Source organism: Apus apus, chromosome 1 (genome assembly GCF_020740795.1).
Source record: "Apus apus isolate bApuApu2 chromosome 1, bApuApu2.pri.cur, whole genome shotgun sequence".
NCBI lineage: Eukaryota > Metazoa > Chordata > Aves > Apodiformes > Apodidae > Apus > Apus apus.
Window position 1 is genome coordinate 191,446,702 of NC_067282.1, and position 26,351 is coordinate 191,473,052.

The 26,351-nt window shown below is 41.8% G+C and overlaps 1 protein-coding gene across 2 annotated transcripts; it reads right to left on the reverse strand.

Moving 5' to 3' along the window:
• Positions 1-56: 56 nt before the first annotated feature.
• Positions 57-18,283, reverse strand: HBP1 (HMG-box transcription factor 1). 2 transcript variants are annotated; one of them, XM_051636227.1, is made up of 11 exons: positions 18,237-18,283; positions 14,057-14,249; positions 12,740-12,974; positions 11,733-11,865; positions 10,813-10,924; positions 10,572-10,684; positions 10,080-10,236; positions 9,393-9,537; positions 6,699-7,028; positions 2,748-2,889; positions 57-1,172 (listed from the first exon to the last, which is right to left on the reverse strand). In XM_051636227.1, the coding sequence occupies exons 1-11, from the start codon at positions 18,249-18,251 to the stop codon at positions 1,155-1,157; spliced, it is 1,593 nt and encodes a 530-aa protein (XP_051492187.1). In that variant the 5' UTR covers positions 18,252-18,283; the 3' UTR covers positions 57-1,154. The 2 variants fall into 2 exon arrangements, with proteins under 2 accessions (XP_051492187.1, XP_051492196.1); XM_051636236.1 differs by having other exon boundaries at positions 14,057-14,245; positions 18,237-18,270.
• Positions 18,284-26,351: the final 8,068 nt, after the last annotated feature.

Here is a 26,351-nt window from a genome sequence, read left to right on the forward strand (position 1 = left end):
CACTGCAGGGCTGACTTAATTTTTAGTCTTCTTCATTTTAGGAACCACACAATGCCAAATTTTTATGAATTTATTTGAAATAATATACAAGAATATAGTGTGCAAAAATCTTAGGGGCAACATCATGTAGACATGTGTCATAAACTGAAATTTACAGTTGTGATTCTTAAAAAAAAAAAAGAAAGAAGCACACAGCTGTTTAGTACATGAAAAGCCATGATTGGAAAAGTTCACAGCAGAAGCAATTGTAATCCTAATGCAGCTGCTCTAATTTTAGACAGTTGGAGGGAAAAAAAAAGTAAAGTGCACGTGTTGCACGTATAGTTAAGTGCAAAGTTTGCCCCCACCATAAAGATGTCATATGGCAAAATAAAATGTTGTAGAATATATGGCAAAGACAAAACACAGAGTTAAAACTATGATGGTGATGATATCAACAGCACCATTTTTCTTGAGATAACACTACTTACTTGTTTCATCCTGTCCTGGGCCATTGTTTCCACTGGAAAAAACAGCTCTTGCTAGTGCCAGCTGGTGCACAAACATCTCACTTGTGGATAAAATTTCATAGGTGGCAACCCAAGCAGCAGCTCCCATGCTACATTACACTACATGCTCCATTTACCACATGTTCCACGAACTTGTTGGCATCTGGGCAGGCTGGGAAGCTAGAGGCTGATAATACATTTTTGCCATTTCAGAAAATCCCAGGCCCCAGAATCGTAATTAATAATATGGTTGTGCAATACATATTAATCAGCAATAAGAATCAATGTATATAAACAGCTGTTACATATTTTAAAATTCCCCTTTTTGTACATTTTCTTTTAAAAATAAACATTTATACACATCTCCTTCGCCTCTTTCTAAAGTACTTTAGCACCACAGGATATCCATTTTCAAGCCTGTATTACCTGACATATATGAAGTTTGGAAGAAAATAAGGCAATTTGGTTTAAAATGTTGATAGTTTTAGCTTAATGTTCTATTGTAAAAAGCAAATCTGCACTCATATTAAATCATTTCCAACTTGATGGTGCCAGTATTTTATGGTCACACAAAGTCACAACAAAAAGTAAGACCTTGATCTTGCATCTTCTTGCCATCAAGCAACAGCCATTTTGCAAATACAGAGTTAACAGGAAAGTTCTGGCTTAATGCTGTTGTGAGCCCTGAGAAAAGAGAAGAGAACATCAGGTTAGCAGTTACCAAGCAAAGAGGAGCTAGACATACCTTAAATCTAGTACACACTTTATTTGAAAGCTGCAAGCACTAGTAATCATTGGTCAGTTATTCAGAAGAAAGCAAAAGGCTGCAACAGATGGTTTTATTCCCTGATCATCCAAAGGCCATCAAGACTTCCTTGTAACAGCCTAGATTCCACCATCTATTACTTGATAAGGTAACCAAGCTGTGAACAAAGTTCTTACTTCACTGAAGTGTTAACTATTAAATAAGGTATTTCCTGCTGCAACACTGAGGTAACAGATTTTACAGATACTGTTACCTTGGTCTCCAGACCCTTAGGACCATCCCACTACAAGGTAGAGTGAGAAAGCCATCCTTCTTACTAAGGCCAACCCGTCACATTCCTCTCAGTTATACACAAACAGCCCCACCGAGTTCCCTGAAGCTCACAGGCTTATGTATGAACTCGATCTCACCAACCCATGGCCAAGACTGCACTAGTGTAAAAAGAGAATAAATAGTATTATTTTAACTAAACCCACAAGGAAATGTACCAGAAGCTGTCACTGTTGATTAAAATAGACAACAGCGAACAGAAAAACAGCTTGTTCCTAGCAGCTGGGATTTGGTGAAAACTTCTGCAAAAAGGGACTGAGAAGTCAGCAACACTTGCCTAGACTCTTGAAGTCAGCCTCATGTACACATGAAAGGAAAGGGGGTAATTTGAGGATGAAATCTTAAACCTGTGAAGTCCCCAACACACTTGATATTCCCACCCAGGCATAAAATGGCCAGTGAAAGCATCTGGCATTTCGTGGACCTTTCAGTGGATCTTTCCTCCCAACTTACTCAGCTGAACATGCAGATTGGCATAATCTCCTTTTTTTGATGTTCTCTTTACATGATGTCTTAGCTTGAAAGCTCTTACCTTACCTAGTAAATTCACCACCTACTTATACACTGCTGCAGGCTCTTAAATTGATGGCCTTCTACAAATAGGAAAACCATTTATTTCCCTACAGAAGAAGTATTACCTATGGTATTTATTTTACAATTAAAAGTAATAATTAAAGAGATTAATGAAAAAAAATGTGTTTGCTCCCTCAATAACTTAATATATACTGATATAAATTATGAGTAAAAAAGATTAAATGGTAAAAAGCTTTTACTGAAGAAAAAGGAGCCTGACTGAATTACAACAGAGAAGGATTCTGTGAAAGCTTAAGTGTTTCTGAGGGGAATGGACAGATGTAATGTAGGCACAACCTCAATCTCAGTTACATCAAACAAAAGGCCACGTGCCCTTCCTCTGCATTTCACAAACACACTGCCTTGCAGTCCAGCAGAATTCACAGAACTCTGACGGAAGAGAGAGACAAACCTTTCGTGATCTGTCTCCTGCCAACTGTCCCAAAGCAGGCTACACAACACAGGGGAGTACAACCAATGTTTGGGCTACCAAGGAAGAAGCAGACAGCCGAGTTTATCCTGAGCAAAAACCACTGCAGCTACCATAGGAACTCATTTAAGTGCACAATGCAAACGACTGCTTAACATACGGAATTTGTTCGTTTTCGTTTCCAACAGTCGGGATTTAAACGCTTCTGTTCTTCCGCCAAGGCCTTGGCTTCCAGTGTGTACATCCGTCTCTCCTCGTTTTTCATTTTCTTCCACCTGTCACCAAGTATCACACTTATGGCTCTGCAAGATAAGTGTTTATAGTACAGTCAGGACAGGGTGTTAAGAAATACCCTGATTTTTTTCTATCCCCGCACTTGGAGAAGACAAAAGTTGAATGTACAAATAATACAGAAGAAATCAACTGTATCTTTTTTTAATATTCACATTTCTGACTGTCTTTCCATACTTCTTTTAACAGTTGAACAGCTGAGACTTCCATGTATGCTGAGCATGGGTCAACGCACATTCTAACATTCCCAAGGTTGTACACTTGAGTACACAGCAACATCATAAACCAGCAAAATAGGGATGTTGATAAAAACACCACCAAATGGTAACTCACATTTGGTTTGGTCTACTTCTGTGCTAGAAGATCATATGACAGATTTGCTGAAAATATGTTCTCTAACAATTAGGGCAGTGATCTGAATATGACCTCAGCCAAACAAATACTTTTATAAACTGCAATCATGTCTATTTGAGAGATGTGTTTAGCTTCCTCCACGTTTAATCCATACAGGGTAGAACACGAGTGGGCAGAACACACTGGTAAATTCCTGTTCCTATGCAAAAGAAACCACTTGTTCTAACACAGGCATCATCATCTCCAGAAGCTGAATTAATTGCTTTTCCTACTCTTTATAAATATGATGCCTTTTGGACAGTATTTCCCCACATTATCATGCCATATTGCTTAACTGCACTCCCAAGTGTTACATCAATATTCCACTGAAGCTTTAACCCCATCCTTTAGCTGAGTGAGACTCTAAACAACAGCTCTTCTGTCAGTGACAATTCCTGCACTATGAGGAGGTGTGCTTTGCCTTCAGGCTGCAGCCATGAAAGCTCAGTGACCAATCAGCTCTAAGAAAAACAACCATGTATGTACAACCAAGCACTTTGCTTTATCGTATTATAAATTTCTTGCTGGCAGCAAAGCTATTCAGACTGTTTAACAGAATCCAGAAGAGACAGGTCTCATCAACCATTTCCTCAGCATTTCACATGCAGCAATTCTGAAGGCTTTTCTACACCATACCAAGGCATTGGATTTTAATCCTGCAAGACCATGTAGAACCATCCAGGCTTGCATGAGCTGCAGAGCACTCAGCACAGCAAGAACTCCACTGGGGCTGCCATTAAGCCTGTGCTGTCATGCTCTGGTGACTCCTCAGAGCAAACTCCTCAAGTTGCAATCAGATCCCATCAACATCAAAGCCATTTTCATAGCCTGTCTCTTTAGCAATGGAATTTCTAATTTTATATTCAAATTAAGAACCAGTATCTTTGATCTGTCATCAGAAGTAAATACACACCAGTTTAACTAACCATTTTTTCATGTTTTCTGGCAGTATCCAGAGGCAAATCAACAGCACCAGAAACCTGTCTGGTTTTGGTCTCCAGGTTGTACTGGGTCACTCACACCCCCAGGAGGGAACATGGTGACCCAGAGAGCAGGTTTGCTGAGAAAGCCATTGCATTTATAAATAAAAATGTACTGTGACATCTTCAAATGCAAAAATATGTATGTCAAATGCAAAAATACCTATGTATTTTAATATCTCAAGAGACAATACTGCACTGAGGCACTGAAATCGAGTACAGATCTGTGTTTTAAAAAGCTTGAAAAATCTAATGCAGAGAAATACTCCATTTATCCATGGAAATACTTCTATGAGCAAATCACTGAGACTGAAAAAAGAGAAGTGTCCTGACATAACCGGGACCTAATTCTCTTGACCAGACAACGCAAGAAAAAACTGACCCTACAGCATCACTGTTTTAGGGCACCCTTCAGCCCATCAGAACCTGGCAGTACTGCACACACTGCCTCTGCCCTCAGAATGCTGGTAAGATGCCTGACAACATTTTAGTGACAGGCTAATGTGCAGGATGCAATACCTTATACTGCAGCTGATTCAGAAGAAATTGTCAAACAGTAGTTAAGAATGCCTCAGGTTTACTCAGAAATTACACTCAGCATGAACTAACACTGTTAATGGTTTAGGTGACTTCATCTTTAGAACAGACACTACTCCAGTTACTCAAGTCCAACTCTGGTTACAGTGAGAACATCCAGAAAATAAACAAGTGCTACCCTAACACCAATTTCTCAAGTATAGTCTTACAGTCTACAGTGCTTTTCAGTATCATGTGAATGTTGACTTGTGTCTTCAATGTTTACAGCTCACTATCTTGTTGATCTGGTGTGAGCTATTTGGTCTCAGAATAGAGCAGTTAACTCAGTACATCTCAAGTTCTATCCTTTCAAATGTGTAGAAGAAAAATAAAGTAACTGTAGCAAACAGAAGAACTTCAGTGTACAGAAATGGGTACTATGAGTAACCAGCTGTAAGAGCTATTCTGGTAATCTGAAAATGACACATACTTGCATTAAAAACAAGAGTTGCCTCTGAACAGCTAAATTAATAAATGCCCCAGCAACAGTTAAGCAATAGTAGCTGAACACCTATAAAATCAATCACCACTACCTCTTATGCTTTCTTCTGCACTATATTCTGCACATATTTTATGGAAGTCAAAGAACAGCATCCAAACACATCACCTTCCTAATGGGACAGTAAACAGTGCACTCTGAAGCTTATTTGTAACTTTGTCATCACTTTTCTTCAAGGTAAACCTATTTACTGAAATATTCAACTTACTTTCACACCCAATCAGCTGCAGCTCCAGTTCACTGTATCAATTTAAAATCAGCATTTTAAACATATAACCATCAAACTTTCCTAGCTGACATTCTGCTTGCTTTCTCACTGATGCAACTGAATTTTAAGGTAGCAGATCTGTTTCACTGAAATTACTATAAACACTGCAGAACATGATTGCCAGGACTCACAAGGCTGGCTGGGATTTAAGGAGGAGTTACAGTAAGATTTTATTTCTCAGCACCAGTTACAGCCTCCTTACTAGAACATTATGAAATAGCCAAATCCCTCTCAAAGGTCTGTCATCTTTAGTTTCTACCAGATTTAGTACGAGGATTTTTAAGTGATAGCACAACTTCTAACAGTGACAGTTTTCATAATGTTATATTCAGTGTTATATACAAAATGCAATTCTCTAAGATCAGCGCACATTCATGTGGTTTATAGTTACATGTGCACTAAACATTATTTAAAGCATATATGTAACAGATATCTTTATAAAACAATGTCTAGACATGAACATCTATACAGATAAAAAGAAAAAAAACAACAAAGAACCCTTCTCCAAGCACAGTCATGTGACCCTTCCTGCAAGTTTCAGTAGATTGTTCAATGCCATCAGGGTAAGCAAAATACGGCAAGTCCTGTTTGGATTAAGATCTTTCAGATATTCTAACAATCAGAACCCTGTTATTTAATATGATACACAGACTCAGAATACACGATAGTAAATTCACTGAACACTATGCAATATTATGTCAATTAATTAGAAGAACCAGAAATTCCCTTTTTCCATTACAACACATGAGCAGAGTGCCTGGTACTTCTTCCCCATGAACATTCCCATCAGTGTAAACAAAGACTGTTGTGCATTTGTGACTCTGCTGTGCACATACATACATATGTCAGTTGCTTTACCCAAATGCTTTTGCAGAAGGTAGGTTTGCAAAAAATGGCTTGTGTCATATTTACAGAGTAATGTAAATATTTAAAGTCTGCCCATAAATTAAGCTTTGCATCAGCATCTTTCAAAAACTTGTTCTTAAAACAATGCGCACACATTTTGTTTCAAATGCAAAATTTGGTCCACTTAAATTTAAAGGTGGGACACAGATATTCTGCTAGCTCACCAGTAATTACAGAACTACAATGTTCTACCATTACCTGTTGTCTTTCCCTGGATACATCTGAGTATATTCAACTCTGTACTTTTTGGCAAAAAGCATGAAGGCATTCATTGGTCTTTTGCACTTGTTTGGAGAAGTGGCACTCACAGTACTTGCAGTCCCTGAGCTGTGGCTCTTGCCAGCTTTGCTGTACAAAGAACTGGAGGAAAGCTGGGATGATGCAGTAGACACACAGTTTTTACTACTGCTTTCTGATCTCTCAGCATCTTGATTGTTTGATCCTCCACCAGAGAGAGAGGCGCGACGCTGGCGAGCCATGCTGCTTAGCACATAAACTGCAGAGGAATCCATGGGTGTAAAATCGTAACTGCAAGAAAAAGACATATCATAAAATGAGCAAGTCATTTCCAGGTAAAATCATTAAATAGCTGTTCACTCTTCATCTGCACTATGCTTCTAGTATTCTGGTCTCTTTTGAACTGTGCTTAATGCAGAAGTCAGTGGGAAAACAAGACAATTCTGGCAGATGAATTTATATTATTTTTCTGTGTGATGGTGGACTGCAACTTTGCAAAGTCTGCTGTGTACTACCAACTCCCCAGCTGTATAGAAATCAATTATATACTGTCTTCAAATTTCATCCTCTTTTGAAATAAGCTTCTTTCTTTCTGCTTCTGTCCTTAGCACAGATAAAATCTGGTGAGTGAATGATAGGTACTGAAAGGGACAACTGACACTGGAAGAGTAAGTGTTGGGCTCACTTGCAAACACATACTAATTACAAATATAAACCAACTAATTTAAAATTAATTCTGTTAAATACACTACTGCATAAATAACTTCTCCAGGCAGTTAAATACCTACTATTTTACAGACAAAAAAAACTGTTCCAAGACCCATGACGTTGCATGCTGTTCAATTCACAGCTGACAAACGGCTGCCCTCTCGTGACAAAAATGTGGGATACCTCCGCATGCCAAGGTATTTAACAGTTTAGATGAGTTGTCTCCGTAAAACTTAGACCTCCAAATGCTGGAAACTGTTGTAATGCTTCAGTGACCGACAATTACAATTAACCTCTCATCACCTCAAAAGAAGTTTAACTCCACAGACTACTTGTTATCATCTCCAGGTGTGTGAAGATCAGCCTGAGAACCACGGGCTATGCTGTCTCTAGCACACTCCAGGGGCAGAAAACACTTGTGAAGGTGCTAAAACTCCATCCAAAACACTAAATTACCACCACTAAATAAACATAAAATGTATATAACACTGAGGCTCCGCTCACCCACTGCTCAATGTGGCTACAGTTGCATCATTTATGGCAAAAATAAGAGCTCTGAAGAGATCTTTTTCTGAACACAAAGTAGGACTACTAGTGGCAAGGAAACACTGGCAGTGGTAGACCAGCCCCCACCTGCAAAGGCAGCCCCTTTTTTTCCTGTGGGTGGAACCCAAATCAAGGACAGAACCTGAAGGGCTGTCTCCAAAATCCTTTAGAAAAGTAAAAAGCAACAAAGAAGGGATAATGCTGACAAACTTGCAGGCAAGTACACAAGAGAAAGGACCTGTGTGTTCTACAAACAATCCAGCACCCTCCCTATTCCTAATCTCTCTCCCATAACACAGCAACAGGATTTTATTTTTTAATTCTTCTGTCCTGTTTACCACAGCTGCTGCTGCATGCTCCTTTCTCAGTGACTTAGTCCCTTGTGCACAGAGAGACAAGAAATTTAAAGTGTGCAGGCAGTACTGAGTTGGGCTGCAGGATGAATAAGGAGCCACAAGTTCAGCTTCTTCAGGGAGATGTAAACATAATTATTCTAACAGCTCTCTACATATGTAGTTCAGAATAGGATTTAATAAAAAGAAAACCCAGACAGCAAATGAGCTAGGACAACCAATTTTAACTCACTGTCCCAGACTGAAAAAACAGAAGAGCTCCTGAGGCTTGAACTGCAAAGAGCATTTTAAATTAATTTTTTCTCTTGTAAAAAACCAAAAAGCAACTGGACTAAGATGCTAAAAAGGAGATACCACCATAGGAGAAGATGAAAAACACAGAAATATCAAAGTAGTATGGCAAAACCCTTGAGTAATACTACTTCCTTAAGATCTTAAGAGTATTTTATGTTGGATATGACCTCTGAAGGTTACCTTGTTGGATCCTCTTGCTCAAAAGCAAGGCAAGCCTCGAAGTTAATAAAACTTTGAAGTTAGGCAAGTTTGAAGTATTAGAACAGAATCACAAAAAGCAGAATCTAAAAAAAATAACTATGGAAGCACTGTGGTCTAAAGCCATAGCACATGCATTAATTACAAATAAACTACTCAGATAATTCAGATACACAGCTGCGTATGAGGCACAAGTCAATAGCTGGCAGACAAACTATTATGGGAAAACTGTACTAAGTTTCTCAAACATAATCCACTTTACCTGAGGAATTTATACAGATAATATGTATTTTTTTTACTGCTTTACCTAAACTGGCTTAAAATATCATAAACAGGGGCTGAAAAGTTCTAGCACTCCAAGATACTACTTTGCAGTTTAGCAGAGCACATAATAACAAAGCTTTCCTAGTATCCAGTCTTCATTTTTCCCTCTCATTTATCTAGCATTACCAAAAGTATTCTCTCTTTGCTCTATGTAATGCTTCAAATTCTTGTAGACTTAAGGTGCCTACTCATTAAATACAAAAACCACTGAGGCCACTTTATCCAAAATTACCTTTTAAATGTATCAAAAACACCTGAATCATCAAAGTTAATGGCATCAGGGTGTCCAGGAGGTAGACACAGATCTCCAAGATGCATTTCACAGCATGGAATGCCATGCTGTACCACAGTCAAGCTTGGATAAAAAGATGACCAACCTGAAGTGGTAAAGAGTTAAATTAGACAAACGGCCAGACAATCTCTCTAGTTCTTACCTGGAGCAATCCTTTATCTCTACACAGTATCATTTCATAAAAATGTTCTGATGTAGCTTCTGTTTCCCAAAAGGAAAATCAGAAACACTTACTCAGGGAATTCTTAACTGCAAATAGTTAACTTTTATCTCAAGTAAAATCTCATTCTAGCAAGAAAAAGTAATGAAAATGGAAACTTTTATCAACAGAGGTTCCACGTTTAGCAAGTGAGAAATGCCTCTCTTATCTGCAGCTCTTTCTCCCCCCAGTTGTTCTGTTTTCCTGAGCTCCATTTGTATACTTGACTGAATCTTTCTTTATGAGATAAACAGAATTTCTGTAGTTTTACAATTTTGTTTGTGCAAATTCTGGATTTCTTTACAAAGATAATAATTTTTATCACCAATTTTGTCTGTTTCTTGAGCAACATGGGCCACCAATAAAATCTGCAACCACTTTCTAACAATATTTAATATACATCCAAGCATACTTTTAGTATTTCATACCTTTATTTTTAACATAAAAAGGATGATCGAGTCTGCATTCTACTGTAAGCAAGCCATCTTCCACTGTGCCAGGATCAAAAGTCAACTTCAGCACTGACTCACCAAAGGAAATGCTTTCTTCATGAGAAATCAACTTCAAACCATCAGAACCATAGCCCTGTAAATATACATACAGTTCCAAATTTTTCCCCCAAGAGAAGCATATAGCTCTGTATCCTATGGCTGTATATTAATTGTCGTAGGTTGTATTAAAAAATACCGACATTTTAAGTGCTCTCACTAGCAAGTAATAAAGACTGTGTAACATTCAAAACATACTTAGATCATTGCTGTTCAACTGCTTTATAGCAAGATACTAAAACAGTACAGTGATCAGCTCTAGACAAGTATAAATCTGTCTTCCTGAGACAGTAAATAAAGACACAGGAGTAATATATGAAAATAAGCCTTTGCTATAGGTATTGAAATGAATTTATGAAAACTAACAGCTACCTTGTAAGGACTCCCTGGGAGATTTTCCTCTTTTCCACAGCTTTCAGATCTTGCAAAATCTTCAACATCCTGCCATTCTTTATTGTGCCCTTTGTGAAAGCACAAACGAGAGCCTAACAGATTTTTTCCAATTAAAAGAAAAAAAAAAGAAAAAAGAGAAAAATGTTAATGTTATGTAAAAAAGTCTATGTTACAAAAAAAGACAAAACAAATACTTGCTCCATGATATATGTTATTTTACCTTTTAGAAAACAATGCCAAATGGTTGAGGGCCAGGAATGGCACCATCCCAAATCATCATCATCTGAAAGTGATGACATGCAGAAAATCCCAGATTCAGATTCACTATTTGCCTATTAAAAAAAAAAAAAAAAAAAGGCAAAATGGTGTTGATATCTTACTGAGGAAAATGTTAGGGCTGCTCATAATGTCTTTAGACACATTCTCCTATTTGCATCTGTGACATCATTTTGCCTTAAGTACCAACAGGATTTTAACATGAAGATAAACATTAAAGGAATGCAGTAGTTCTCAAGAGAGTATTTTCATTTCCTTTGCTTAAATTGGGGATCCTGGAATTTTTAGGTTTCATTCTCTGAGATTTATTTGTGCACCTATGGATTTTCTTATGCTTAGGTACAAGCATTTTACAACCTATCATTTCTTGGACATCTACAGAACCACTCAAAGCAGATATTCCTCTATGGTCAAACTAGTGGAAAGGTGTAGAACCAAGTAAGTGCTAGATAAATTGTCAGGAAAAATTCCATGTCTTTGACAGACAAGCTTCAGGCACAAATTCATACACCGGAAAGGGAGAAGCAGGACTGACAGGTTTTGTGCCTCTAAAAGAAGATGGTTCTGTACTTCCTTTTTGTGTCAGCAAACAAGCTAATAATATTTTAAAGCTTGCTCTAGAAGGAACTACAAGAGAAGCAGAGCTTTCATAGAATATTTCTTCAGAAAAACATGGACTCTATGATGCAAAACTACAAGCTTATTGTGTTTTGTAAAAAGAAAAGTAATCGAAGATCTACCCTACATTGAAATATTATTAGAACTAAACAGATTTAACTTTTAAAACTAGCTACTCTTTCCAAAAAGCTTACCCCATTACTCATGCTCCTTTATTTGTTTTAAAAATGTTTCAGAACAACTCACCCTTTCATGTCTGACTGGTGTTTCATCCGAATCATTCTTGGAGAAGTTAGGATCATTCTTTGAGGATCCTGGTGGAGGACGTGCATAGGAATGTAAACTTTTGCTTGTAGCTATTATGTGAACAGGAGATGATCTACAACAGAAAAACCTTTTTTAAAATATGTTGGGTTAAAACAACACAAGACCTAAGCTGCTATTACTCTAAAATGCTTTTATTTAACAAATATTTCTGTTTTAATGAACTGAATACCAAATTGACTTCCCACACAGGAGTATTCAAATAGGATGATTAAAGGGTGCAAGCTGAGGCAAAGGGAGTATTTAGCATAACTCCTGCATAGCTTCTATATACCACCATCAGGATCTCCTTCTCACAATGCTTAGGTTTTTACAAATATATTTAAGGAACTATCCAATTTCTAAGAGTACATCAAGACACTGCTGTTGTAAGGATTAAATCCCAACTGCGTTACTCTTAACAGTAGGGCATTTAATTTCCTTATCATAAATGAAAGACTCAAGCCATACAAAAGGTGAAGCCCAGAAATTTCTAAAATCCCACATTGCTTTACACAGTCTTATGGAATTTACAGATCATATACCTGAAACAGTATCAATTAAAAATACATTGAATTAGATTTCTAATTAGGTCTCTAACAAAAATATCTAAAGTCAGTGCACTAGGAAGTATTGAAAGTTTAAAGTAACAATTTTATTTTTTCATCTGCTGCTTCCCATGAGGTAAATACCTATCATTGATGAGCCTTCTGTGGTTAGGCAATGTCCTTATGCCATGCTACCTCGCTCATGGCTGGCAATTAAGCAGCTTTTGCAACAGGCTCTGAAACGAGGCCTGTGCAACCTTCTGTAGAAGAATAAAGTTACTATCTAGAAAGATCAAAAACAGGGCTCCAGTTCAAAGTCAGAGGGTGTAAGAGTAAAAGAAATGTTTCTGGAGACATAATATATACATCTTAAAAGTTCAATATTGAAATTAACATCAGCACCTGTTATAAAAAGAGCACTGCATCAAAGGACTCTGAGGGCTCGTGGCTATATTTGCTAGTTCTGTCAACCAGTTCACCCCATTCTCACAAGAATAAGCACTTTCTGAATTGCTGATTGAGGTATGTTGGTTCCACGAAGGCCTTGAACATTCCTGATGTGAAACATCGGCACCAAGCTGAAACAGTGCAGGTGGGGTAGAATCCGTCTGCACAGCCTGGAGTTCAGGAAGATCATCTACAAACAAATACACAAATTACCATAATTATACCCATTGATAAATTCCAGCTGACACCAAAACCTGCAAACAAAAAAATCAAAGAGGAATGACAATGAAGTAACTGATTTTATTTTCTTGTATTACAATTGCCAACATTTCACAAACCCCATTCATAATACTGAAATAAAGACTAATCATCATTATTTCCGTGGCACGTTGTACATTCAAACAAGCAATTTAAGAAAAATGTTGAGTAACTAGAAATGTATTTCTGGTTTAAAGTTTTTACTACACTGACTAGTTCACACCGAACTGTACTGCCAAATTATGCAAAAGTAGTAACATCTGTCATTAAAACACTAAAACATTCTACAAAAGGTCACTAAATGAATTTGTGCTAGCAAGTGTGACGCTAAAAATTAGCAACATCAGGAGCTGTACAAGGTAAAAGCAGGAAAGTGGAATTAAGTAACTGGGAAGTCATGAAAGTTGGGTATACAACCTGGTAGAGTGAATTCCTATCAATAATCTACATGTCCCACGTGTTACACAGAACAGCAAAAGAGCCCAGCTTGTTAACAAAAGTCTGTTACAGGCTCTCATGTAACTAAGTATTCTTAATCACTCCATTACTTCTACTAAATGTGTTAATATTTCATTGATTATATCAATACCTTCTAATTTTTCTCCACTACATAACAATTCGGATTAAATGTTTCTCTAGCCCAGAGATGTTTCTCTATTTGTAGCTGATCTAAAGCAGCAAAATTTCCCTGTAGGAGGGGCTCTTCAGCTTTCCGTGTTGTTCTTCTGCCAAAAAAAAGCTCCTCTGGAGATTAGGAGCAGAAATTTGTAGCTCTCAGTTTAAGAAGACATTTAAGTCAACAGGCCAGTGTGTCAGAGCTGGAAATAGGTTACCAGGAAATATGACTGCAAAATAAGGCTTTAGGATGTCACAATTCAGTGTCTTATTCCCTGCCCTACTCAAGTTAAAATTCTGTAATGTCATTCAATCAGCTTCCAGTAACACCACTACAGAAAAACTACAACAAACTTCAGAATTTGGCTTCTCCTGAAAAAGCCAAGTCATGTTACTTACCAAGTTCCATGTGTTCATCACCAGATGCATATCCAGGAGAAGAAGGAAGGTTTTCGTCACACTTCAGCAACTCCAGTGACTCATTCATCCCTGAAGTTCTCTTGTCCACTACCAGAAGGAGTTTCTGAACTGCATTAGGCATTTGATTTGTCTTCACTTCCCACACCATGTTAGGATGCTCCAAAGTATCTGACTTTAGAATGACAAAAGTTAAAAATCTGTATACATATAAACAGTTTTAAATTGCATCTGACAGGCTACTTAATTACCAAAAGACTAAATTATGCATTATCTGTTGAGAATCACAGTGTAATTTAGCTTGAAAGAGACCTCTAGAGATGATCTGCAATACTCCCCACAAAAAGCAGAGCCAATTCTGAAGTGAGATGAGGCTGCCTGGGACCCTGGCCTCTTGAGTTTCTAAGTATCTTGAAGGATGATTCCCAGACACTTCTCAGGAACCCATTATAGTGACCACTCCTGCTGTAGTGAAGCTGTTCGTTACGCAGTTTGAACTCCCCTTGCCACAGCCTGTGCCCATTGTCTCCAAGAGGCTGGGGTCATCTCCTCAACTACCACTCAAGTCAAGGTAAACAACAGTCACTTGGTACCCATTCACAGAAGGCAATCACATGGGTCAGACATGACTTGCCTTTGGTTGATCCATTCTGGCTATTCCCAGTCACCTTCTTGTCTTTTAAGAGCCAAGACATGACTTGCAGAAGGATCTGCTCCACAATCTTCCTCAAGGCTGAAGTTAAGATTTCCCCACATCCTCCTTTAAGGCATATGCGACATTTTCTTTTTACCACTTACTGGGAGCCCTCCCACCACCAAATCCACCACCTTTTGGCGACCATCCTCATGATAACACTGGCCAGCTCCTGCTAATGCATCCTACCCAGCCTCACCTACTTGGGAGTGGCCAGCTCACAGAACTAGCTTGCCCCTACCTTGCTCCTCCTCTACCACAATCAAAGTACCTCACTCCATGAGATGTGTCTTGCTAGGCTGAGGGACTGGAGGAACCTACAAACTGCCTTTGCAAACAACCATCAAAGCAAAGATGTCATCCTCAACCTGTTGACATTAGGTCTCCTACGTCATGTAGCATCAGGCCCATGTTTTCCCTAGCTGCCCCTTCACCACTGGCACATCCACAGAAGCCTTTTTCACTGCCCTTCATATTCCTTGCTATCCCAACTCGTAGCTATAGTCTCAAACACATTTGACTGCTAACATCCTTAACTGTGCTGTAACCTGAAAGAAAAAGAAGCCTCTACTAGTAGTTTCACTGCAGTTTCATTTCCCCAAATAGCAGTACTGTAACATTTATACCAAAATAAAGATATTAAATAATCCTCAGCAGTCTGAGAACTGGGTCATTACTCTACACAACCACTGCCTCAAAAAGCTGGAAAACAAGGTTATCCAGTCTTTAGTAATTTGGTTACCTACTGGCTTTTTTTCAGATAATGATGAATTAAAGCTACCATAACATGATTACCTTGCACTGTAACAAAGTATCATTGGAAAAGTAATCTTGAGACCCTCACAAAAGAGCAGCTTAATAAGAAAGAAAATGTAAAAGTCTACCACATGCACATCCACTAAGCTATCATGCACCACAGTGGAGAAATACAAACAATAGCTAAAAAGAGTCTCATTTTTTCTTGTAAAACAGTAAGCTTATCATCCCAAAAGTCCCCTTAGTGTTAACACATAAAAAGGCATCTGGTAACAACTATGAAAACCCAGCTTTCTTCTAATAAACAGTTATAAGGTATTGCATGTATAGAGCCAACATGAACGATATTCTATGTTCTACTCATTTGCTTCTACATGTATTTGCTTCATTCATTGTGCAGCCTGCCCTGTACATAATATAGTTGAGACATAACTCTTTGAATTACATACTGGTCCTACCAGAAGTGGCCTGACATAAGCAAAACTTACACTCCAAACATAAGGTGTTTGATTCTACTCATATGGCACTACTAGAAAAGCCACAACAGTGAAATTCTAATTTTAAAGAGGTGGAGAGGAAAGGTAAGAGAAATGTGCATGTACACTCAAAGAAGCTAACAATGGCATGTGTATTTCACCTCCAAGAAGCATCTTTAATGCAAATTATTCCTCTGTCACCCATGAGGAACAGTAAAATTACAGAACACTACAAGAGCAGAAAGCTCAGTCATTTCTGAAGAGAAAAGGACCTTGCTGATTACCTCCAAGTAATCAACTCTGAAAAGCCACTCCTTGTTTTTCTGGCTTGTCTACGTCCTTCCTTTCCCCCCTTCTGCCTTGCTTTCTCTCTTCCTTTCCCATTCTCCTGCCAAAATGAAGAAGCTATCTTATTTTGCAAATATTACCTTCTCCTTCCTTCCTGCCAGCTGCAAAGATAAGAAAGTACCTGTCCTGTTGTCCCAACACACTGAAGGTCAGAGATAAGGTACAGAAACAACACACTATTCTGACAAGCAAAATACTTGTTTCAGAAATGAATCGCTCTCCCAAATGACAAGAATTTCTCCAAACCAAATACACCCGTGTACAAAAGCCAAAAGATCCTCTAACAAATTGATTAAAAATAAAAACAAAGTTTCCAACTTTATTTTTCAATGTATTTTTTTTTGTCTACTCGATAAAGCCTGCTTTGGACATCACGTGCTTCTCCTGTCCTCAGCCTTTCCATGTTTTAGAACATTAAGGGGAATGGTCATTAATTAGCTCATAAAGGTTTTGGTTTGTTGTGTTTTTTTTAATTCATTTTTAAAACTTGTTGCAACATGTTTTCTAGAAGTATACTTCACAGGACTGTAATTACAGCCTTTTTCTTTACAGGCTAAATGAATTGATACTTTAAAATAATGTCATGCTAAAATAAATGGCAGTAATAACAACGAGCTTATTAATTAAACCGATTCTATTTTTGAGGGACAAAAATAAATTTGGGACAAAAATAAATAAAGACTACGGCTGAGAAGGGGTTCAGCAGCAACTGGGCAGCACCCACCCAACCCGCCCTGTGCAGGAATGCCTGGGCGGAAGGGCTTCCCGTGGTTTTCCTTGTTTCCCTTCCTTCCCCGAGCCTACCGCTCGGATCTCGGGCAGGCTCCACGCCTGCAGCGACTCACTGGACGGAGCCTTACAGGGAGAACAGCTTCTCCAAGCAAAACACACCACACCAGCAAGACGGGACCTACAGCAGGGACCTCTGCTGGCGCGGCTGCTCCCACCAAGGCTCCACATCCCGGGCAGCGCTGCCCAGGGGCCCGGGCCGAGCACGGCCCTGAGCCCGGCTTCTGGCAGGGAGGGCTTTCGACCCTCCCCGGCTGCCCCTCACCCGGGGGGGCCCTCCCCGCAGCCCGCAGGACACACAGCGCTGACTGCCTAAGGGCGCCGTTCACAGCACAATTAAAGGCACGACACGCATCAGCACGAGTCCCCCGGGGCACGGACACGGGAAGGCAGCCTGGAGCCCCGCCAGAGCCTCCCCCGTTTCATCCCCCGGGCCGGCACAGCACCGGCCCCGGGAGCGCGCATCCCCCTGCCCCCCCGCGGCGCGCTCCCGACACCCCGTCATGTGACCCCGCCCGGCCGCTGCCCTTGTTTATACTCGGCTGCCGCAGCGCGCATGCGCGCAAGGCCCCATTCATTCGAACTGCGTAACAGCCCGGCCCGGCCCGGCCCCCCCGCGCCAGGCCCCGCCGTTACCCCCGGGCGGGGCCGCCCGCTGTGCCAGCGCGGGGCTCCCCCCGCTCCAAGTGCCTCTGCCTCCCTTTCCCCAAACGCCCCGCGGCGGGGACAGCGCCCTCGCCCCGACAGACCGGGGCCGACGGGCGCCCTCCCGAACCAAAAACAAGGCGGACAGCCGCGCTGCCTCCCTGGCCTTCGCGGCTCGGCGCCGCAGCTGAAGGGCCGCAGGTGGGGCCGGCGCCGCGGCGCGCCCCGCGGCTGCCAGCCCAGCCGTGCGGGGGGATGGCGGCTCCGCGGGGCCGGGGAGAGAAGGCGTCTGGTAAACAACGTCCCAACTCCCACCGGCAGCCCGGGCCCAACGGCCGTCTCGGCTCAGTCCGCAGCCGCCGCCGCTCCCTCCCGGCCTGGCGGATCCCGTCCGCCTCCCGCCGGGGCCTCGAATCCCCCTAAAAGCGGCGGCTCCAAACTTTGGAGTACTTACCAAACCCGTCGCCATTACCCAACTCCCCTCGGCTCTCCCCCCGCCTGCTCCCCGCAGCCCCGGCCCGCCCACTGCCGCTGCTCGGCCGCCCATTGGTCCAGGGCGACGTTGCTCAGACCGCGGCCGCGACCCATTGGCTGCCTGGCCTGTCCGTCAGGATCCCTCCCAGGGGGCGGGCATGTTTTGACTCTCCCGCGCAGCGGATTGCACCGCGCGGCACGTCAATCACCGACAAGCAGCGCCTCGATTGGTCGAGGCCTCCGCCGGCCGGCGCGGGGGCGCCCTGGGAGTTGTAGTCCTTTGCCGCCTGCGCTGCCGGCCAACTTGGCGGCGATCCGACGACAGCCCCCAGCATGCCCCGCGCGGCGCCCGGGGATGGTAAACAAGAGCGGCAGGGACACGTGCGCCCGCCGGGCCCGGGGTCCCGCGGCGCTGCCGGGCCCGGTGCTGCCGCGGGGGGAGCCCCGCAGCCTCGGCCTGTCAAGGGCGGCTGCGCCCCGAGCTGGCGCTGCCTGCGGGGCTCCCGGGCTCCTCCCGCAGCTGCCGCCGTTCCTCCGCGCTGTTACGCAACGGGCCCCGCTCGCGTGCCGCCAGACGGCGGCGGCGGGCGGAGGTGCGGGAAGCTGCGGCAGGGAGCCAGCCGCTGCGGCAGCGGGGCAGCCGGGCTCCGAAACACGCGGTGGGGAGGGGAGGGGAGTCGGCTGTGTTAAAATCCACGGAGATCTCCCAGTGGATGGCGATCTCCCGCACGTCCCCGCACGTCTGTTGCCGCGGCGCCGGCCCTCTGCGGCTCGGCGGGGCGGGAGCGCGCCCCGGGAGCGCGCCCCGGGCGGTGGCGGGGGCCGCAGGGCGCGGGCCGCGGCGGGCGGTGTGTCCCCGCACAACCCCGCGCCACGCAAGCGGCGGCACAGGTCGGGAGCGATCAGCGGGATATTCGACGCTGGTGCTGAGTCCCGGCGTTTTGCACCTTTTCCCGACACACGCCTTCCTTCCCCAGCCCCTGTTCAGCGCCAGCCCACCGGTACCAACCTGCCCTAAGCCCCCGGCCCGGCTCCTGCTACATTTGGTCTCTACAGCAGCTCTGACGTTGGGGGGAAAAAAAGCGTTATCCGTTAAATTTAAAGAAAAGTTCTGTATTGAGAGTTCCCAAGTTCTGTGTCCCCTGAGCCGTTCTATTAGTGACCACCAGAGGGAATGCTGGTTTGGTTGTTGCCACAGGCCTACAAGGGTAAGGCAACTGAGAATTAAAATACAGTCACACAGAACAAAATTCTGCTTGGCATCAGCACACACTCGCCACTGGCACATCGGTTTCAAATTTGGCTTTTCTAGAAGTAAGAGTTTGCCAGTCAGGAAAGTCATTGCCATCTGTAAGCACTGTTTGCAGAGAGCCATTACTTTCAAAAACATGCAGTATCTTCTGCAGTGTGAATCAGAAGTTACTACTTTTTATACGTATATGTACAAGTTTAGCTTAAAAAAAAAAAAAAAAAAAAAAAAGTAGAAACTGAAAATCTCATGAGCTTAATCACATAATAAACCAACCCCTAAGAGACTTCTTCCAGTTTGAAAACACAGGAGTTATTTGAACCAACGCCTACCAAAACCCCCTGAAAATTAATGTTTAGATTCAACTACTAAGTAACTAGACAGGTTATTATAGTATAACTAGACAGGTTATTATAATATAAATTGTCTAACCCTACATCCCACAAGCTCAGATTTTTCTTACATTTACAATGCAGGCTTTTTCCTAAGTAACTGATAAATCTTTATATAAGAAAGCTTTCCTGGCAACCTCTCTCTAAAATATTTTTTTTTTAATAAACTGAAAACTGGTAAACCAGGAATCATCTTTTTTACACTGCTTTGCAAAAAAATTAACTTTAAAGCTGTGTTTCTTCCTCCCCTGTCCTCTCTCTCTTTTGATCTCCCTTGCACAGCTAAACAGCCCTCAGGCTCTTTGGAGAGACCCGAGCTTCTGCAGACCCTGCATTTCCAGATCGAGGCTTGGCAGAAGACCCGTGTATGCAGCTGTCTCCACCCTGCACACAGGCTGCTCTGCTTGTGGTGCAGCCCCTTGCAAGGGAAAACTCACAGCTTACTGTCCTGAAAGCTCCACCTGCTGCAGTGTGGAAGGTGCAGAGGCCAAATCAAGCAGCTACAGAGATAGGACATTCTGTGTCAAACCACAAATAATTCAGAAAAAGATCATTGCCCTGAAGGTTCGTACCTTATCCTGGAGCACATTTCCACCTCGCTATTTACTTTTTCTGCCCTCAAGGAAATGCTTTTTTTTCCCAAAACTAAATGTTAAATCTGTTTGCCACGAAGGTTCACAGTTCCCTACAAAGGCTTATGCCAGGGTGCTAGGTGTGCAGCCCAGGCCCCTGCAGTACACTGGCCCAGATTCCAGATACAGGTCTAAACAAGTAAGTACCACTGCTGAATTGGAGCCTCAATATCACACTTACCATCTATGGCATAGCCAAAAAGTACAAAAATATGCATCCTACCTAGGACTGAGATTAAATCTTGTAACGATGAGTGTCTTAATGGTTTTGAGATTCTAAAACCAGACACCTAACAGCTTTCATCTTTTCAAATCAATCTACCTTTTCTCCTTCGCATACAGTAAATTAACATTTATTCAGTGAGGATGTAAAAGAAAACAAGTAGGACAGGTAGTCCGTGCAGTAGATGGCAGCAGGACACATACAACTGTATTAAAACTTAGTTACTAACCCCCTTGGTTGAAGACATATATAGATATCTTCTAAATTTCAGAATTAAGATTATGTCAATGCCATACTCCTTGCTCTGTATGCCTCATCTCTAATTAAATCATACTCCCCGTCCACACACCCTACCTCGCCTTGCTCTATGCCCTAAATGAATGGGTACTCAGAGAATGAATCAATAATGTATAACAAGGATGCTGTTGGTAGCTTTACTGAGGTAGAAAAGAAGGTGGGGGGTTGGGAAGTGTTGTGAGTTCATGTCAGATTGCAGGTGGCTATCGAGAAGCAGAAAATAAGCAGGAGGGACTAAACACACAGAAAATACAGATACAGATACATTTGCACCCTAGCTATCCACCTCTTAAATTTGACAGCCACAGAGTTAAGAAACAACAAGCTAGATCTTGAAAATGCATAATATTACAGTCAAAGTCATATTTGTAAAATATACATTGGGATTGTGCCTATCTCTGCTTTTAATCTCTCCTGTCATAAGCCAATGTCCTCTCCTGCTCTTATGACACAGATGCTACTGGTGACTCTCTGAAATAAGGCATATAATTATTTTAATTCTTCTACAGGAGCTCTCATATCCACTGTAGACATCCACCCTCAGCAATTAACTTATTACTCCCCAGACATCAGAGCAACCCGACTCACCAGAGCTTCCCCTTCCATCCAACACGGCAGTCTCTGTTCTGCAGCCATTCTACCAGATCCTCTTCTCACATCAGTTTTCTCCTTTCACAATGACTTCTGTATCTCCTCAAGGCTATTCCTACTCTTTCCTTCTTCTCACAGCCTTTTGTGACCAGCTGCAGTGGTGGCTGGCTCTCTCCCCCTTACTAACAACTACTCTAGGCAAGCCACCCCCACATTTCACCTCTTTAATCTGCTCTCAGAGGACGCTGTTGGGAACAACGCAGAGCAGAGGAACAGAGGACTTGTTGCTCCCAAGGGAGATCTTTTGTCTCAAGTTCTAGAAGCTGTGGTGGTGCAGACCCCTCCTCACCAGGCTGCACTGTGATGTCAACACCAGTCAATGTAGTTCTTGCTCTAGTTACCAGGGCAGCGGACACCAAATTGTTCTTGTTTCAATTGAAAGTGCAATAGGCTGAGAAAATCTGGCCACTTTCCAGCCCTGCCTGCTGGGGCAGTGAGATTAAACAATTGGGTACCTTCTTGTCCTGGTGCAAATACAGTGCTTTGGGATGATCAGGCACTCCTCAACTCCTGTTGCCTGGGAAACATACCTGGGATCACTGGGATCACAAGCCCAAATTGAAAGTTACCAAAGATCACTGGACACAAATTCAGGCCACAATGGAAAAATACTGACCAAAGATAATCAGAGTTAACTTGTGACCCTATAAATACCAATCCTGAAATGAGGCCCTTTGGAGCTCTCTGGGATCACTGCAGACTGCTTAGCCAGTGCCTCACAAAGGACATTAGTCTATCTGAAGGAAAACAGTGAGTAGTTCACTACTGTTCTTTTGCAGAAGGAAAGATCGAATTATAGAAATTTACTGTAATTGAAACTCACAGGGATCAATAGGAAGGGTGTTACACTGCAACTTCTTTTTGTACAGAGATCATTATGTACCAAGATTTATTAACATCTTAACATAGGTTAACCTCTGTATCTGTGTGGAAGCAATTTAGTTGAGAAACTTTGTTAAATCTTTAATTGAACCTCTGTGTTTGATTATAACAAATGGTTGATTCTTGATTAAGAGTTGCTATTAATTAAGTCTTGCCAGGAGATCATATAACCTAATTTACTTATTTGTTATAATAGTGTTAATCAACCTTAAATTGCTCCTATTCCAAGTCACACCGGACCCACAATTAAATATTAAAGCATTACACTGGAATCCCCACACCTAAACCCTTTTGTCATAAACCATGGACCAAGTCTGGGACTAAGTATGGATCCAGCTGCCCCTAGATTGCTCTCTGAGAAGGATTTCAGAAAGCAAAGGGGTCCCTTCCTGAAGCCTGTGGTTCAACTGGAGGGCCTTCCTCATTCTTTTCCCTGATCCCTAAGGAAATCACTCCAGCCCAATCCTGACTCAATCTTCCCTGTCTCTGTATAAATAATTTCTTCCCATCCCTGTGTGAATAATTCCAATCTGATTCCAACCCCTACACATTCCTTCCACATAGTAATAGAGTGAACCTTGCCATCAAACTCTTAAGTTGTGCATTTATAAATCTATATTAAAATCAGTTTTTCCTAATACCTTTGTTGGTGATTCTTTAAGTGACCTTAAGATCTTCCACTCCCATCTGTGACAGGAGGGAAACTTTACTTGTCTCCTTCAGTGGAGGAAACAGAACAAATAAGAGGCCAGAGAGGTTTTTTTCTAAGACAGGTCAGGAATTAATGAAAAAATTGTTTCATGTCATTATAGCACAGATTCCAGGTTCAGCTGAACTTTTATCACCTACAAAGGTAGAGCAAGACAAAAAATTACAATAGTATCAGGAAAAAAAGAAGTCATAACATATCAAGAAACAATCCAGAGGAGTGATAAATAAAAAACCAAACAAACCCAGTCTCTATCCCAGCTCAAAGCTTGCAGAAAAACAAGTCAAGGAGAGACCACAGATGATCTGCAGGCTCGCTCTATGCTGGCTGGTAAATTAATATCCCAGGAAGCGTTCCTGGGCACTGGAATACAATAATCTGTATTCTAAATTTTTTTAGAATAGTCCTGGCATAGTTTTTGCATGGGCCCATAGCAAATAATTTTTGTGTATGGTTTGGGAGCTACGATAGGCCAAGGACTATTCTCAGTTGGCCATCTGCATATGGCCACCCTGCATGGAAAGCCTGAAAAAAAGCTTCTAAGGCAGCTTATAAACGAGTCCACACAAATACTGGAAAAGAGTATGAATGTTGGTCTTTCAATGCCACAGTACTAGCAAATAGTCCCAGGCACATACAGTTTCCCACTGCAGATGTAACGATACAGATCCAGCCAAAAACTAAAGGTACAGTGAAGCTAAGGTTGCTGAAGATAGACACACCACCTGAGTCCAGAAGGACAAAGCAACACAGAGAAAAAGATACAGCTTGGTAGTAAATTGGATACCTTTTTCCAAAGAAGGCATTTACCAGAACTGAGTTTCCAGCATCTTCTGAGATGAGGAGGTGCAGGTCCCAGAGGCTTGCTCGGCTGCCAGGGAATTCACCTGCACAGAGCATTGTCCTTTCCTAAAACTTTGCAGCTGCTCAGCTGAAAAAAATCATTTCAACAAAGAAGAAAGGACAAAGTATTCGTACCACGCTCTGATGCTATTTTTAGGCTGTTCTAATTTCTTTTACCTCAATAAAAAAGGCTGAGTCAGCAGATACTCTCACCATGGCCTGGTATAACCTAGTGTCAGAGTTTTTCACGTGGTTTTGATTGGGCACAATTTCTTTTATGAAATAGTTTGGCCTTTCTCTCTTCCCCATTCCCCTATACATGCATATACTTCTACCAGTTCTAAGGAAGAAACACAACCCCACCCGTGGTATTCACACAGCTGTGGTGACACCATTACTGCACTCCAGCTCAGCTCACCATAGAAGGGACAAGGACAGGACAAAGGCAATGAGGAAGTCACTGCCCAGTCAGCCAAATGACTGTGTCCCAGCATGGACCCAGCCAATCACTCCACTTGCCTTATATCCCCCTACTGCCACGGGCTCTTCATTATTCTGACCTGGCTGTCAGAATAATGATAATTTGGAGGGAAAAAGAGAAATGGGGTGAAGGAAGAGACTGTTAAAAATGTATTTTTCTTCAGGCTTTTAATCTCCTAGCAAGATTATTCAGCTTCTCTTTGGTCCATGAAGTGAAAGTTTCCAGCCTGTTAAGCATCTTTCTGAGTCAAAAAAGAAGATTAAGGACTTGGAAACAGCCTTGGTCTATATCTGAAGGAAATTCAACTTTTAGAATAATTTCTAACTTATCCTAAATTTTTTAAGACTGCCAGTGGAACAGACCTGTACATACTCAGCATACAAACAGGCAATTCCTCCCAGAGAAAACTGCAGCAAGACTTGAGTACTACAGACACGGGAAAGTGCCTTAGAATCTCCAAAAAAACCCCAACCACACCTATAACCATCACATGGATGAATGGATAAAAAGATCTTTGAGCTAACATAAAAATTTCAGTAAGAGCATGTAAGAATGTCCATACTTTGGCAAACTGATCTTCAGCAAAGCACTTTGTTCAGTAGAAGATATAACATGCAGCAAGTGTCTGAAAAAAGAGGACTAGGAATTTGATGGGCCAGGTCTGTGAAGGATGACCAGCAGAGATGGATTTTGCACATCTTGCAACTCTTGATATTGAAAACCAATAAAGCTTGTCATGGAAAGTGTGTCATAAACTACAAAAAGGATACAAATCGTGAGGTAACTGATCCCAGTCATCTTATAGAAAGCTTAAAGTATGAAACATTTCAAACAAAACAAAAAAAACAAAAACAAACCTACCATTTCAGCAAGGACCAGAACAGTCTTTACTGAATACAAAAGACAACATGAGGAAAGAAGATGGAGTGAGAGTGGTTTAGGTTGTAGATGGTTTCACAATGCTCTTCACAGCTTTGCTCCAAGACTTCCACAGTCAGTCACTTCTGGACCTCCAGGAGATCCAGAAGGGAATTATTTCAGAAGTGTTTATTCCAAATGAACTTGAATGAAACCTCATGAAGCACAAACAAGTGACATTTAAAAAGCAATGGCATCAGCACTAGCACCAAGCAAGCTCTCTTTCCTCAGGCTTTGTGTCTTGTGATAGACTGAGGGCTGCTATTTTTTTTCCCATGGTTAAGGCATTTGTAAACATTTGCTGCCACGGGGATTCTCTTCTGCATAATAACATGTGAGCCCATGAATGTCTTTCTCATACAGGATTTCTCTCAGGCTTTTCTCACCTCACCCAGCAGGCACATTTTCAACAAACTCATTGGAGCATTTATTTATCTTTTTTTCCTCTTTAGAACCTAGCCATCTGTCAAATTCATTTAAATCATCTGTAGAATTATAAATCACTGGTGAGGCTGGGGAGAGGCAAGAAACAGACTAAAATGTATGTGCCAAGTAATAGACAAAGTCCTGTTGCTTTAGTGACCTGCCTACAAACAAGGATGATAAAAATCTTCAATAACAGAACCATCAGGTAATCTAGTATGGACACAGTCTCTGGGTAAATACAACATAGTAGTGTTTGAAGTTATTAGAACTATCTGCCTTTATTGGAAAGGTCATTAAAAATCAGTGACTTGGTAGTATTTCCTTTTAGGATGAACACTTGCCACATTTATGACACGAAGACTGGCATGTTTGAAGTGTACACAGACATAGGT